At 49.5% G+C, this 16,411-nt stretch overlaps 2 protein-coding genes across 2 annotated transcripts; both read right to left on the bottom strand.

Annotated features, from left to right (window-relative positions):
- Positions 1-1,715: 1,715 nt before the first annotated feature.
- On the bottom strand, positions 1,716-3,541 carry TNF (tumor necrosis factor). Its single transcript, NM_001319779.1, is given in 4 exon segments — positions 1,716-2,154; positions 2,480-2,527; positions 2,716-2,761; positions 3,337-3,541. Coding segments are annotated over 4 exon segments (702 nt in total). The 5' UTR covers positions 3,523-3,541; the 3' UTR covers positions 1,716-1,732.
- A 1,941-nt stretch (positions 3,542-5,482) lies between these two features.
- On the bottom strand, positions 5,483-13,875 carry LTA (lymphotoxin alpha). Its single transcript, XM_010961536.3, has 4 exons — positions 6,932-13,875; positions 6,447-6,554; positions 6,270-6,360; positions 5,483-6,031 (listed from the first exon to the last, which is right to left on the bottom strand). The coding sequence occupies exons 2-4, from the start codon at positions 6,543-6,545 to the stop codon at positions 5,619-5,621; spliced, it is 603 nt and encodes a 200-aa protein (XP_010959838.1). The 5' UTR covers positions 6,546-6,554; positions 6,932-13,875; the 3' UTR covers positions 5,483-5,618.
- Between the last annotated feature and the right edge of the window lie 2,536 nt (positions 13,876-16,411).

Raw genomic sequence — 16,411 nt, 5'->3', positions numbered from 1 at the left:
CCACACGGTTTTCCCCGCCTGGCAGGAAGGAAAATGCAACTTCTGAGCCCAGAGGTGGGGCTACAACTCTCTGAGTCTTCATTTCTGACTCCATATTTATCTTTGTGTCCAGAAGAGCCTTCCTGGGTGTGTGTTGGGGGGAAGATGGAGGGAATGCATTTTTCTTCTCACTTCTCCCATCTCACATCCCTCTCCTCATCCTTTGCCAAGAAAATCAGTGAGACCAAGCTGGCATGGAAGTCCTTGACCTACATCTTCTTCCTTGTTTATTTTCTTCTTTCTCTTCAATCCCTTCCGCTAAGGGATGGAAGGGGATAGAAGACTGGGAGCTGGATAAAGGGAGAAAGCCAGAATTCACTGGGTGCTCTGCTAGGTACTCAGATGTAGTTTATTTAGGTCTTCTGTTCTCACATGGCTCCATACATGGTCAGGGTTCCTACTGCTCTTTGATAGATGGGGTTCAATATCTGGTTCTGGTTGCACAGTTAGGAAAAGGCTGGCAGGGGAGGGACATGGGGTGGGATCAGGCGATTTGGAGCTCAGTTGCCTGAGTGTCTGAAAGTCCCTTGGCTGTGACTCAGGTGTTTGTGAATTTGGCCCCTCTCCAGCTCTTTCTCTCAGGCCTAAACAGCCGGAAATCTCACCTGAGCTGCAGGATTTCCCCGGCTTGGATAGGAATTCCCAGAGTTGGAAATTCCCATGCCCCAAGGGAGAGGTAATGAAGTTTAGGCTCCTTTCTTGGGGGAGGAGCATATTCCAAAGGACTTTGTTTTCTGTAGGGTCCCTGGAGTCCCAGTCACCCCAATAATGAGAACTGGGTCCAGGGACCTTAAGCCTGAGAAGAAAGAACTTCAGGGAGCGGCTCCCATGCTCCTCACAAGGAGAGGCCAATGCAGAATTAATTCCCAGAGAGAGAGGCCATACTTCTTTTCTAAGCACATTTTATTTCTCGCCACTGACCAGTAGGGCGATTACAGACACAACTCCCCTGGGGAGCAGAGGTTCAGCGATGTAGCGACAAGTCAGTCACCAAATCAGCGTTATTTAGACAGTTTGATCAGATAAATAGTTTTTTAAAAAACATAAGCAAAAGGAGGCACAGAGGCTAGGAAGCCAGGTGGGAACAATCTAGAATTCAGCTCCGTTTTCACAGAAAACATGTCTTAGCCAAAGCAACCCCTACACTGGCTCTCCCAGGACACCTTGACCTCCTAAATAAATACATTCATTAGTAAATAAATAAATAATAAATAAATAATAAATAATTACAAGTGCAAACATAAATAGAGGGAACTGGCCCTGCTAGGGGTGGGGGTGGGCCCTCCATCTCAGGGAAGTCTGGAAACAGTTGAAGAAAGGAAGGCCTGAAGTCCACTCATGTCAAGTTCCAGGTGAGATCTTCTCATGGGATGTTCTGAAGTGTTCCAGACAGAAGCCAAGGTTCCCTGGCTCCCACATTCCAGGTGTCCCAGGTTGCATCCAGGAATCCCAACCTGGGGACCCCAGTGAGTTCTGGAAGACCTCGTTTGAATTCTCAGTAGTGGTCAGTGCCCCATTGTCCAGGCCACATGTTCCTGCAACCTCAATTTCTAAGTGTTGTTACTGTTTAAAGTTTTAAGCTTGGAGCCCAGCCCTCAGCCCCTAGTTCTCTTTCTAAAGCAGAAGGGGATGAGGGGTCTGAAGGATTAAATAATAAAGGGATTGAGGTGGGAGGGGATGATGTCCTGCCCCCTCACAGGGCAATGATCCCGAAGTAGACCTGCCCAGACTCAGCAAAGTCCAGGTAGTTGGGCATGTTGATCTCAGCACTAAGTCGATCATCCTTCTCCAGCTGGAAGACCCCTCCCAGATAGATGGGCTCGTACCAGGGCTTGGCCTCAGCCTCCTCTGAGGTGCCCCCCTGGCAAGGGCTCTTGATGGCAGAGAGGAGGTTGGCTTTGTTTGGGTAGGAGACGGCAAGGCGGCTGATGGTGTGAGTGAGGAACACAGGGGTGGAGGGGCAGCGCTGGCCACTGAAGAGGACCTGGGAGTAGATGAGGTATAGCCCATCAGTCGGTACCACCAGCTGGTTGTCTTCCAGCTTCACACCATTGGCCAGGAGGGTATTGGCAAACCGCTTCTCCCACTGCAGCTGCCCCTGGGCAGCGGGGTCGGCTGGAAGGAAGGAGAAAAAGAGGGCGGGGTAAGTCAGTGTGACCCTGTCAGTTCCACTCTCCACATCCTGGCCCTCAAGTTCTGCCCACCCCCCACATCCGGTTCCTGTCCCCTCTGTTTGTCTTCCCACATCCCATCTGGCCATGAGGTTCTGAGTCTCCCCCTCAAGTGCTAGGTATCCTCCACCCTCTCCTTGAGCTCAGTGAGTCCTTCTCACACTGTCTCCCGGGTCTGTCTATCCTCAACCTGGGTTCAGCCCCCAAACCCTATCCCTCCCCGTCCCATCTGCTTCTTCAGCCCCCAGGAACAGCCTCAGAACTCTTACCTACAACATGGGCGACAGGCTTATCTCTTGAGGCTTGAGAAGATGATCCTGAAGAGGAAAGAAGAAAGAAGAAGGTGAGACCCTTCAGCTTCCCAGAAAATATCCCGCTACTTTGACCTCCATTCCGTCTCCCCTCAAACCCAAAACTCTAAATTTCCCCTACTGCTTCTATCTCAGGACTAACCCCCACCTCTGCCCAAGCCCAGAATTAGGAGAGAGGTTTTGGAGACACTTACTGAGGGTCTGGGCCAGAGGGTTCATGAGCTGGAGGCCAGTCAGGAGCTGTTGAGGAGAAGATGGAGGATTAGTATCAGAGCAAGTCACCCTTAAAGGAGAAACAGCTGGCTGCCTCTCTAGTTTGTGCTCTCTGCCCTGTTGTGTCTAGTCTTCTCTCTCCATTCATTCATTTTTTCATCATCCATCTGTTCAATAACTCTTTCACTGAGTTCTTTCCACTTGCTAAGCACCCTGTCTACACCTTTCCTTCTCTCTTTCATAGCTCCTATATCCCTTTCTATCTCACCATCTTTGTCCACATCACTTGTTTTTTCTCCATCTCTCTACCCTCACCCTTTATCAGTTCACACATCTCTCTTTACATCTGTATCCCTGCTTGCTCATTCATTCAACAAATATTTAGAGAGCATCTCCCAGGTGCCAGGCACCCCATTTCCCTGTCCTTCTCTCTCTTCCCCCATCTTTCTCCACATCTCCTTCTGCCTGCCCATCTCTCTCCATGTTTTTCCTCCCCATGCCTCCCCATCAGCATACCTCTTTCCCGCATCCCATCTCTCACCCTCTTTCCCCCCTACTTCTCTCTGGGTGGTAGAATGAGCTAAGGCTATTCAGGCACTCACCTCTTCTTTCTGGGGCCCAATTACCCCAAAGTGCAGCAGGCAGAAGAGCGTGGTGGCTCCTGCGACAAGGAGGAAGGAAAAGAGGCTGAGGCACAAGCACCTTCTGGAGCCCTGGGGGCCCCCTGCCTTCTTGGGGAGCGCCTCCTCTGCCAGCTCCACGTCCCGGATCATGCTTTCAGTGCTCATGGTGTCTTTTTCAAAGGGTCTTTCTTCCAGCTGGGAGATGGTAGAGCCTTGGGGCAGCGTGTGTTAGAGAGAGAGTCGCCCGGCTGCCTGTCAGGGGTGTGTTTTCTGAGAGGTTGTTTCCAGGGGGGTCTGGAGTTGCTTCTCTCTCTCCTGGCTGGTCCCCTGGTGTCCTCGCTCTGGGAGCTTCTGCTGGCTGGGTGTGCAGACAGCTGCATTTATACGCCCTGGGGTGAGAGGAGGGCGGGGAAAGACTCTCATTCAACCAGCGGAAAACTTCCTTGGTGGAGAAACCCATGAGCTCATCTGGAGGAAGCGGTAGTGGGCCCTACACCTTCTGTCTTGGTTTCTTCTCCATCGTGGGGGCGGGGGTTTGGAAAGTTGGGGACACCCAGGCATCAAGGATACTTCCTACCCTCCTCACCCAGATTCTGAAGGGGGCTCACTGGGCCAGTTCCTGCTGTGTATGTGGGGCCCTACGGACGGGGCTCTCGTTTCCCTCTGCCCCTCACCCTAAATTCCATTGTTTCCATTTCTTTGGTGACAAGGTCTGTGGCTTATTTCTCTCTGATTTCTAGACAGGACTCCTATAGGGGTTGAACTAGAAATGAGAGGGGCTTCAGAAAACTGAGTCCTTAATAGCAAACGTGGGAGAAGGGGTACTGGGTCCTTAGATGTGTATTTGGGTTCCTTGAGGGGAAAGGAAATAGGAGGAAGGGGAGCTTAGGCTCTGCAGAGACTGGGGGAGGAGCACAGGGATGAGCCTGGGACAGTCCCAGAGGGAGTCAAAGCAACGCTGGGAAATCACAAACCCCACCAGAGCAGGCCTTCTCCTTTCACTCTGACGGGGGACTCACCAGAACTCTGGTGCTGGTTTCAGTTTTGGCATCCAACGGAATGTGAGACTCTGATTTTTGCATGAAGTCCCCACCCCTCAGAGTCCCTGTGTGTGCCCATGTATCCCCAAAGAATTCCTGGAGACAGCCCTGGACCTCGGAGCCCCTGTGCGGGACCATGTCTCCTCAAATGTCCCCTGAATTCCCCAGCCTCCTCTCCTTGGAGGCTCTCCCACCTCTCAGGGCTCTTGCCTGGCCATGTCTGTCTGCCAGAGGGTCCTCATACCCTACCCCATAGTCCTGAACACCATTCAGTGTGGTCACTGCTCCCCAGAGGCCTCCTGTAAACCCCATTCCTCAGACCATCTCCACGTGGCCGTATCTGCCAGGGGTCCCTGACGCAGTCCTCCAGACCTTGGACCTGCTTCTTTGCTTTGTCTTCGCAGCTTATCCTCATTTCCCCTGCAGTGACCTGGCTGCCCCACCCCCGCGAGTCCACCATATTTCCCCCAAGCCCCTTAGGCCTCTGTGTACATGCACCGCTCCTGAACCCTCTGATTCCTATCCTCCCACCATTCCTTCGAGACTTCTGGAGAATTCTCCCTTCCCAGACAGACAGATGCAGGCAGACAGCATTTCAGAGAAAAGAGGTTTATTGGGCTTCATCAGAGGTTGGATGTTTCCTCCTGGGCTGTCCAGTCAAGCAGTTGCTGCTTCTTAACAGCCTTTCACTTCCTTCTAGACCCCCTTGGTCCCTCAGATCCACTTCTTTTCCTCTCTCCCAAGGTCATCCTTAAGACGACGCCCTCTCAACTCTTCATCCCTTGGGCATATTTTTCTCTTTCTTCTGTCCCTCTATTACTCCCTCCTCTCCATCCTCCATAAATAAATAATTTAATTTTTCACCTTCATAAATAACCCACCCCCTGCTCCAGTCATCCCCCCAAGCTCCCTCATGTGTCCCTCCCCTTCCATGTCCAGGGCGAGGACCCCCCCCTAGACTGGCAGGACTGGTGAAGGGCTCTGGGTGGGCATTTCTACGCAGGCTTGAAATCCTCAACGGAGCATCCGGGGTGATTCAGGGAGTGTGGTCTCCTGGGGTGCCGATAATTCCTTCTTTGGAACCTCCAGGTGCTGAGAGAGAGGGGAAGACTTGAGATTGTTGGAATGGTCAGAGGAGAGGCATGGTGACCCCTGAAGTGGTCAGAATGGAGGCAAATGGGGAGAAGGCCTTGAAACCAATTTTCTTCTTTCCAGATTTTTCTACAGAGCAAAGGCTCCAAAGAATACGCTACTGGGGCTGAGGAGCAGGTGGGAGATGCCGTCTGTGTGAGTGGATAGCTGGTCTCCCCGGGTGAGCAGGAACACAGCCCCCTGGTACACCGAGCGCACCCAAGGTCCCTGCGGCCCCGGGCACACGGACTTCTGAGCACTGAGGAGAGGCACATGGAAGGGGTACTGGGAGGAGAAGAGCTGGACCTCGTGGGCCAGATAGAGAGGGGTGGGGGTGGCCTTGGGGAAGCAGCCTTCTCCAGAGAAGACCACCTGGGAGTAGACGAAGTAGAGGCCACTGGTGGGGACCAGGAGGGAATTGTTGCTCAAAGAGAAGCCATGGCGGAGGAAGGCACGATCTGTGTTTGCCTTCCAGCGAAGCAAGTCCTGGGTGCTCGGGTCTCCTAGGAAGAGCCAGAGGGGGTGGGGGTCAGGGCCCTGGGGGTCAGAGGTCTCAATCCCTGAGGAGGGAGGTGCTAGACTGAGTTCCTGGGGGGTGGTTGGGAGGACGGAGGGAGTGGGATGCCTCTGTTTTGGGGGTGAGGGAAGATGGGGGAAAGCTGGAGGGGATGCTTGGGTCCTTGAAGGCGAGTAGGAGGAGGGCTGGGGGCTACATGTCCAGGAGGGCAGGTGGGTGTTTACCAACAAGGTGAGCAGCAGGTTTGAGGGTGCCTTGGGCGAAATGCTTCGGGGGTTGCTGATGGGTAGTCCGTGCAGCTGAGGGTGGGAGTCCCTAGGGGAGAACGGAGTTGAGAGAGGATCTAAGGCCCAAGGTTGGGCTGGGCCACCCCTGTGGCCCTGGTTCTCCTGCTGCCTCACCTGGGCCTCAGGTGGCAGGGCCAGCAGCAGCCCTAGAAGGAGGAGGAGGAGGGGGGTGCTGCACACCCTCAGGAGGTAGAGACGTCCAAGTGGTGTCATGGGGAGAACCTGCGGGGGAAAGAGACAGTGAGCGGGGCGGGGCACGATGCGGAAGACGGGCCTCCTGCCTGCAGAGACCGCCACCCTGAGAGACAGGGTGGCAGACAGAGAAGGGGACGAGATGCAGTCAGGGAAACCCCGAGGTGAGCAGGGGGAGACAGAGAGAAACAGGCAGGGAGGGAAGAGAGAGGGATGGGGCAGGAACACACAGCGTGTGCCAGAGGCTGGCACATAGAGTCAGAGAGAGGGAACAAACCAAAACCAAACCCACCAAGGCCCAGCGGGGAGGTGCAGGAGGGGTCAGGGCACGGGGGAGGGACCGAACCCACGGGGGAAGGAGTCCACCCGCCCGGGCAGCCCAGGGAGATGGGGTGGGAGAGTCTCACCTGCTGTGTGGGGCCTCTTGGCCCGGACGCCTGGGTCCCTTTATAGAGGAAGCGGCAGTGGCAGCGTGGCAGGCGGCGGGCGGGTTCTAGGCCGGGGCTGGGGCCCGGGGAAGCCCCCAGGGCTTAGAAGATGCTGCTGTTTCAGTCGAAGGCAGGAAAGGCTGAGGCCTAGGAGAGAACCGCAGGCTGGGGGCTCAGACGACTGAGTTCTGGGAAAGGGAGTCGGGGTCAGGGGAACCGTGGGCTGGGAGGGCCAGGGAGTGGGGTCAGGCTTAGGAGTTCCAGAGAAGGGACAGTAAATTCAGAGGAGAAGGGGAGCAGCTGGGGCGTGGGCTGGTCGCCTGGTTCCCTGAAGAGCGATTATGTATAACACCTTTGCACCCTTGGCTGATTACAGGCTTCTCTCTGTGCACATTTCCTCCTCTGGTACCCCTGTCCTTGTCCCAAAAGGCTCAAGTCACACTTGTCCCAATATGTGTATTTTCCAGCTCATCTGGCAGATTTCACATCAAGAAGTTCCACTAGATACCCTCCTGCCTGGGACATCCTGGTTTATGCCTGTTGTCTTGGTAGAAATATTCATGGAGCCCCCTTTTGAGCTCAAAAGTATCCTGGTTTGGAAAATCCTATTCAAGGATGAGGCAAGGAACTCACATATGATGAGATTTCGTCTTAACTGCTGAAGGATGTCCTCCACCTCATCCCACCCTTAGGTGGGCCCCACAGATCAGACTTATAACCTGTCCCTTCCACACAAATACACTCCAGGATCAAGGAATGTGGCAACTTCTAAAGTTCTCTATAGGGGAGGCTTCAGAATCCCACACAGATAGAGCTTAAGGGTGGGTGACCTGGGCTGGGGAGGCAGGCAGTGAAGGGACTTATCAATGTAATGTCAATGAATGCACTGTTGTAAAATCATCAAGGATTTCCACCTTTTATTGATGTAGACCTTAGGTACAGTGAGGTGCACTTCTCCTAAGTGGATAGCCTGATGAATTTTTTCATCTGTTTATTGCCATGTAGCCACCATCCAGTGCAACATATTTTTAGGTCCCCAGAACTTTCTCTCGGACCCTCTCCCAGTTCATATCTTTCAAAGATAACCAACCACTTTCTGACCTCTGTCACTATAGACTAGTTCTTCCTGCTTTTGAACTTCATATAAATGAAATCCTGTAGACTGTACTCACCTGTGTTTGGCTTCTTTCACTCAAAATTACATTTGTGAGACTAGTCTATATGGTTGTATGCAGCAGTAGTAATTTTTATTTCACTCTGATGCAATATTCTATTATGAGAATATACTCTAACTTACTTATCTATTCTTCTGTTGATGGGCATTCCGTTGGTCTCTAGTTTTTAGCTAGTATGAAAAACGTTGATAAGAACATTCTCGAACATGAGCCAGTTTTCGCTTAGCTTGTAGGTTGCAGGTTTAAAAAAAAGGAAGGTTTCTAAAGATGATTTTTGTCACGTTTTGTAAGACTGAGAAAATAACAATTGGCTGCCTCAATTATTATTATTATTGTTCTTACTTGTTATGCTTTCATTTGGAAGGTTTTGGAGGGGCTGGGGCTGAGGATGGTGGTGATGGAGGCTAAACCTCTCCCTCTGTTACACTGGGCAGAAAGTTCCTGAAGGGTCCTGGTGTCTGGTGGCACATACAGGATATTCAGGGTGTGCATGAGTTATTTTTCCATTTTCCTTCCCCTCCTTGAGGCCCTGAAACTTTGTCTTTCATGCCTTACTAGTCTAACCTATTAGTTCTTTTCGTTCTCATTCCATCTCTTTGGTTTTCTCTCTATTTCACAAACATTTATTGAGCACCTGCACAAGGCATTGAGGAGACGAACATGAAGGACAGTCCCTTGATCTCTGGGAGCCCAAAGACCAGTGTAGGAGACACAATTATCAGATAATTACAATAAAGTGTGATACATTCTGTGACAGAGGGCTTATGGCAGCCCATAGAAAAGCCATCGAACTTGGCCTGGGGGAGAGATGATTCAGGCATCTTATGTAGGGAAAGAAGATGGTGAAACGCATTCGAGATAGAGGGAAGAGAGGTGCAAAGACTGGATGTAAAAGAGTATGAAGTGTGCTAACATGTGCAAGTGGGTACAAACAGAAGGAGAAGAGATGAGGCTTGGGAGGTAAGCTGAGAACACATCCTGGGGGGTTTAAAACCAAGAAAGAAGGTTTGGATTTCCTTCTAAATAGGATGGGGAGCCACCACAAATTTTAAGTGAGAGAGGGACCCACCCAGATTGGTATATTTTTAAAAAATCAGCCTGGAAGCTACACGAAGAAGGAATTGAGAAAGTAAGGATGGGTAAAACATCTGAAATTGAGGTATGGGAGTTGAGGGGCTGGAGGGGAAACCAGAAGTGCGGAGGGTTTTGCAACAACCCAGCAAGGAAGTGACAGGAGCCTACCTTTATGTCAAGGCAGCAGCAGGAGAATGGAAAGGAGAGTTTCTAGGCAAAATCTCCAGGTCTTGGTGGCTGACCAAATGTGACAGAGGAAGACGCATAGCCACAGATTCCTCTTTTAAATATCTTGATCTGTATCTTGGTTTCATTTTATTTCTCTTAACCTCATTGTGTCTTTTGTCACTGTTGGCCTCCCTCTTGGTCCCTGCTCCTTTCCTTTCCTGTGTCCCTTCCTCTGGAGTCCCTTTTTCTTCCATCAGTCTCTTTCTGCCTCTCCAGTGGTGGGAGCTGATGGACTGAGAGACCTGAGCTGTATTAAAATATAAAATGGTGTTGCCGTTAATGGTAAGAAATAGAGAGAAAGGGAGAAACTTCAATCAGAGAGGAAGACTGGGGCATTGAGGGACAAAAAAGGGAAGGCGAGGAGGAAAAAAGAAGGAAGGACAAGAACTGGGCCGAGGCTCCGTGTCACGGGTGTTTGCGATGTGCTGAAGGACGCTCCCTGAGATGGGCCAATCTTGGTTTCAATCTCAGTTTCGGAGGTTGTGTGAAATTTGGTTTCTTTCTTGAGGAGGCCAGCAGTTGGTTTGGGGCTTTCCCTGGGTGGGAGGGGTGATGACTGGAGTCTTGTGCCCCAAACTTAGGGAAATACAGTTTCTACAGTGGTCTCTGAGGAGGAACTAGTGAAATCTCTGAGCCCTCCAAATGAGGTTGAACTGACATTAGACTCAAAGTTGAACTTCGCCTCAAAAGCTAAACTGGGATTTAATGCCAACTTTGATCCTAACCCATCTTTAACCTCAACTCAAATCACAACTCAAACTCAACCCTAACCTCAAATATAAACACAGCTCAATAGATGAAGCCCCAAATAAACTTACCCTCTGAACAAACCCAACCCTGTTTCTAGAGCTAGTCTGGAAATCAACTCATCTCCATGCTTAACCCTATAGTTAAACCTGACTCTAAATGTAAGTTCAGTCTGAGCCACAAACCCAAAGTTGAGCTTTATTCTGCTTTTACTCCATTATTCAGCCAAGCCTCCATTTAATAATTGAGTCTTACTTGAGTGCTTACTATGTGCTGAGCACTGTTCTAGGCAGTAGGGACATAGTGGCTAACAAGTCAGACAAGGAACCTGCACTCATGGAGCTGACATTCTAGTGAGGCAAGGCAGAAAAGAAATACACTGAAGATGAAATCAGTAAGCAGTGCTATGAGGAAATAAGACAGGGTCATATGATACGAATGGCAGGGAACTATTTTAGACACAGGAAAGGTCAGGAAAGTCCTTCTTGAGTAAGTGGCATTTTAAGCTAAGACCCAAATGATAGGAGTGGCTGAGTGAAGGTTTGTGGAAGGAGCTTTCCAGGAAAGGGAATAGCTATTGCAAGGGCCGGAAGGTGGAAATGAACTGGGGCTGTTGAGGAACAGAGAGGAGGCCAGTGTGGCTGGAACAGAGAGAGTGGGAGACGGGTGGGGAATGAGGTCATAGAGGAGGGGCAAGGGCCAGATCACACAGGGCCATGTAAGGATGGGTAAAGCATCTGGATTTTACTCAACCATGAGGAACTTTGGAGGGTGTCTATGTATGTGTAAATGTATGAATGTGTGCATATGAGACAGAGAGAGGTGTAGGTATGAGGTACAGGTGATTGGATTTATGTTTTTAAAAGATCATCATGGCTGCTGTGTTTAGACTGGACTGTAGTGGGGAAGATTGCAAGCAGGGACACCAGTTAGGAGGCAATGCAGTCATCCTGGAGAGAAGATGGTGGTAGCCATGAAGATGGAGAGAAGTAGACAAATTTGGGATATATTGGGATATATTTCAGGGGCAGAATTGATAAGATCAGAAGATTGACTGGATGAATGGTGATGGAGGTGAGGTGGGGAGACTGGGAGAGAAGCAGGATTCTGATGGGATGGGAGAACTAGAAGTTCAATTTTGGATTTCAGTTTAAATCTATCAGACAGACATTCCTGTCTTGGATGACATTCAAATCTTGCCAAGAGATGTCACTTGGTAGTTGTATATATGAGTAGATTTCAGAGGCAATATCAGAACTAGGGTGTCAACACTGGGAACTGTCAACATGAAGAAAGCCATGGAATTGGAAGAGATACTTTATCTTGCCCATCTCCCTAAGACCCCTTCAAGGTATTTTATGTTTTCCCTCACAATAAATGCAATGTATCTTCCATTCTAAACTCCAGAAGCAATAGCCTCTTGTGTCCAGAAGCAAATCTCTCCAGGCTTTGTCTTCTTCTGAACTCTCACTGGAAATCCTCCCTGGATTCAATTCCCTATCCAATGAAGACTGCTTCTACCAATCCATTTCACAATATTTTATGGAACTCCTTATGTGTTCAAATTCTCTGTTTCACTTTTGAAAGCATCTTCCTCTGGCACATTGTCACAATTTTTAAAATTTTATTTATTTATTTATTTTTAGGTGGGGAGGGAGATAATTAGGTTTATTTATTTATTTTTAGAGAAGGTACTGGGGATTGAACCTAGGACCTAGTGCATGCTAAGCATGCACTCTACCACTTGAGCTATACCCTCCCCTCCTCCTCTGGCACTTTGAAACCTGGCTTTCCCCTAATGATGCTCCTTCTGTCTTGGGGCGGGGGGGGGGGGAGGCTGCTCTTTCTTTCATGTCCATCACTAGGGACAGGAGGAGTCAGAGGAGAGGCCACTCTTCTCTTCTCTCCCCTCTGAACCATTGATAACCTCCTCCTCTTCTTGAAGCCCATGCCTTTTGCATTTTCCATGTTCTTCTGGTCTTCACAGCACAATCTTCACCAAAATCTCTACCAGGCTCTTAATTTGTATACCTAGCAGTTTTTCTCCACATCTCATCCCCTTCTACTAGCTTTAGTGACTTCAAAACCACACAGACATGATGAATCTTACAATCTGGCCTCTCAGTGCTTCAAATTTTTCAACTTTCTCAACAGCATTATAGCCTCTTTCCCTGCTCCACTTTAGCCACCCGTAAGCATACCACCCAGAAGGTGGTACCTCACACCTCAGCATCACTTGGAAAGGCTACACCTTCAAGTTCTTGAACTCTAAATTTTCCCTCTCATCACAACCACCCACTTTTCACACCTTCCACTCTCTCCCTCCCATTGAATCAGTTCATTCTTGCCAAGACCTCCATCTTCTTCTTTCCTTGTTTTCCTTGCTTATTTGGTTTAACCTGTACTGTATAGTCAAAAATTCAACTACCTTCACTAGCACTTTAGGATCACTGTCTGATATAGGCTACCAAGAAGATCTTGAAAAACTTGATTTTGGTGAACTCGATGGTCTCATGGTTGGGTCTTTCTCCTAGGCTACCAAGGACTGCAGGAGAGAGTGATGTCACCATAAGAGGCCTGCCTTCTACTGAGCCTGGCCATCTAACCTCAGACAACCCTCAGTGTTCCCTAAACTTTGTTGATTCCCTTGTTCTACTCCCGCAGGTGATGTTCTAAATCTCCATGCCTCCCTACTTTTTCACTCTCAGTTGGTGATGCTGTCATCTTTTTATTGAGCTTAAGACCATTCAAGGTGGATCTCTTTACCTCCTTCTTTTCCCTTTAGTTAATATTTCATTTTTCCTTTCGTCTTGACTCAGAGACTCTTCCTCCGGTCCAAGGCTGATGCTTTGTACTCTGTATCCCCCTTCTCTGTCCTTACTATACTCTTTCCCACCTTTGTTATGTTTTCAGTATCTTTCTCTTTTCATGTGCCTTCATTTTACATACTCATCTTTACTTCTTGAAAATAAAAAAAGACTCCCCTGGACTCCATTTTTTTCCCTCAAATATCCATTTCATCTCTCACCTTCCTTTTCTGCATGATGTCTCAAGAGACTAGCCCCCTAACTAACCACTTTTTTGGGAACTGGTAAATTTTCCTCATCTGTAGAATTCGTGGGTTGAACTAGAGTTAATTCTCAGTTATCTTTTGTAGTCACCATTCTATGACTTTGTCTTCACCACCTCCCTTTCTTCACCTCCCACTCATTCCTCAACCTAGGTAAAGCAATTTCTGCCCCTCTGGTAAGTGGAAACTGTTTTCTCAAAATTTGTAATCGTCTAGTTCCTGAACCCAAAGGATCCTTTGAACTCTCACCTACTAGGCCTCTTTGAAGCATCAGATGTGGCTGCCCAGTCTCTGCTTGGCACACCCCTCCTTTGCCCTACTTCTCTGACTGCTCCCCCCAACCTCTCTCTTTTATTGGTTCCTCTTTCTTTGATCATCCTCAAGGCTCTTCTGGCCATTCTCTTTTGGCGGGGGGTGGGGGGATCCTGTTCAATTAGAGGTTCAACCTCCACTGGAAAAGGAACGATGCCCAAATCTGTCCCTTCAGCAGCCCCAACTTTTCTCTTGAGCTCCAAACCTGCTTGCTGAAACTCTCCACCTGAGTATTATGCTAACACCTTAAACTCAGCAGACCTTCTTTGAGCACTTTACTACTCTAAGCAGGTGCACCTCCCATCATTACCTGTAGTTGGTACTTGTATATTGTTTGTTTTAGACTGCAAGTCCTGTGAGGGCAGTGACTATTTCATTTATACCCATTGTCTAGCAGAGCATCCTGCTCCTATCAGGTCCTTAATAAAAATTTATTGATTGTATGTCTGAAATTAACTCATCTTTCCCCTCAGCCACACATCTTCTTGGTTTAGGGCTTCCGGCATCATCTTTCCAATCCCCTCAGCTCAAAACTTGGAGTCATCTAAGACCCCTCTTCCCTCACTCCCACCATCCAGGTGGTTGGTGTGTCCTAATGACTTCTCTCTCAAAAGTTTGTAAAATCTGTTCCTTCCCTTTAATGCCACTTGGAATGACTGGGACCTAAGTAGACAGGACACAAGTTTTGGAGTAAGATAATTTTAATGCTAATTCCACTACTTTTTAGCTGTGACCTTAAGCAAGTTATAGTGTGTGGATGAGCCTCAGTTCCTCAGTTCCTGTGTATTGGAGAGCCACCACCTACCTTTTGACAGCTGCTGGCAGGATTCTGACGTTAGTTTTGAAAAGGGCTTGACGTGGTTAACATATAGTATGTGTTCAAAGAATGTCAGCTGTTTTCTTTATCCCTTGCCTGTACGCCTGCAGCGCTCCCCAGTTCTCCCTCTTCTTCATGGTTGTCACAGCGCCACTGCTCACAGGATAAAGTCCAAATCCCTTATGTTGACATTCTGTGTCCTTTCTTCAACATGTGCTCCCTCACACCTGCACTTCATCTACCTCGGGACACTCATCTTTCCCGAACGTACACACTCTATTTTCTGATGCCCAGCCTCTGTTCAAGCCGTTTCACTCATCGCCAGAGCCCTTCCTTCTATCACCCCTGCCCGCAGAAATCCCACCTGTTCATCAGCACCAGCTCAAATGCCCTGTCCCTCTTCAGAGACCCCAGGGTGCCTTCAGTTAGAATTCACCTCCCCTTTCTCGATATCCACCGTACCTTACTCTTAACATTTCTCAGCATGCCTTGAATCAGTTAACTAGGTATGGGGCCTGCCTCTCCTGTTGGATGTAAGCTTGAAGCAGAGTTTGAATTTATCTTTGGGCTACTTGATGCTCTGCTGAACTGCACTGAATAGAGTCCCTCCCAGACCCTTTTCTTAACCCAAACCTACCACAATTTCAGTCCCCCAGATTATCCTCTTCAATCTCACCAGTCTCATTCCCAACCCTGTTTCTCTAACTGAACCCCAATGCATTCTCCACTGAGAAGTGATTCCTCATTCCAGCTCTAGAGAGCAGACAGATGTATACACATCCACCTACCCCAGTGTTTCATTGTAGGCACTGAGTCACCCCTTGGGGATCCCTGGTCCCCCCTCCCCACCCACTCCGTGGTGGACAGGATGCCTGCTGCCTGGCCCCAGGGGGTCAGAGGAAGCCAGGGCCTCTGGGGCTCAGTATTTTTATCAGCCTAGGAAATAAGAGACACAGAAGCGGAAACCATGTGGTCAGAGAAAGTGAACAGCCCTCATCTCAGGGGAACCCCCAACAGGGCTGGGGGCCAGACACCAGGTAGAGACGTTGGAAAGAGGGAGGTCTGGGGAGCCAACTAACAGGACTTATTTTGCTTTAGTTTTATGTGACTCTTGCAGAGAGAGAAATAATGTGCTTAAAAACCAGAGAAAAACCTTCTGGGTAAAGGAACACATTTAGACACCCAAGTTTTCTGTTGCTTACCTCTCAACCCCCAGCTTAGGGATCCTAACCCCAACTCCACCCCCTACTCTGAACCTGAGCTCTTTGCATGCCACTTCCGAAAGCTCCGGCCTGTGAGAGGAACCGGACGCCTGGGTTGCTCACAGCTCGAAGTCTCTTCTCTGAATCACAGCAGCTTCCTCTCACAGGATCTTTCTCACCAGCCCTTCCTCTCCTGCCCCATGAACATCTGCCTGGTCGCTCGGAGACCTGGTGCCTCTTGGCTCTGCCTTCTCCAAAGGTCTCACTCCCAACCCATATTCCCATGCTTCCAGAGGCGTCCCCTCCCTGTCCCCTATCGCCCTCCACTTCCACTCCTGGGACTTTCCTGTGTAGACCAAACCTGAAAAATACGTTTCTGATTCATAAGATTCTCTGCTGCAGACACGTGCAGACTGCACACATGCCAGCACACATCTGTGCTCTCCTCTCAGTCCTGCCCTTTCTTTTTGCCGAGCTTCCTGTAGTGTCCTGGTGGAGGGCAGTGGGTTTGGTCCTGTCTACAACTTCCTATCCCAGTTCCGGGGAGCTGGAGTGAGAACTGGGTATGAATAGTGGAAGGGATGGTGCCCCGCTCCTTCCACCTTGGGAATCCTAAACCCTCTCTCTCCACCCTCCAGGATCTCTTCCTCAACCTCAGAAGGAGATGTTTATCTGGAAGGCCAAGATTGGGCTGCCCAGAGACAAGCCCAGGTTTGTTTCTGCCCCAGGATGGGGCAGAAGCTGGATGGAGGGAACTGAGAATGGGGCTCTAGAGGAGGAGACACAGGACTGAGAAGGCAGAGAGGAGAGATGGCCTCGGGTGTGGATCCCTGA

Source organism: Camelus bactrianus, chromosome 20, assembly GCF_048773025.1.
Source record: "Camelus bactrianus isolate YW-2024 breed Bactrian camel chromosome 20, ASM4877302v1, whole genome shotgun sequence".
NCBI classification, from domain to species: domain Eukaryota; kingdom Metazoa; phylum Chordata; class Mammalia; order Artiodactyla; family Camelidae; genus Camelus; species Camelus bactrianus.
This window is presented reverse-complemented; position numbering and strand designations above follow the sequence as displayed.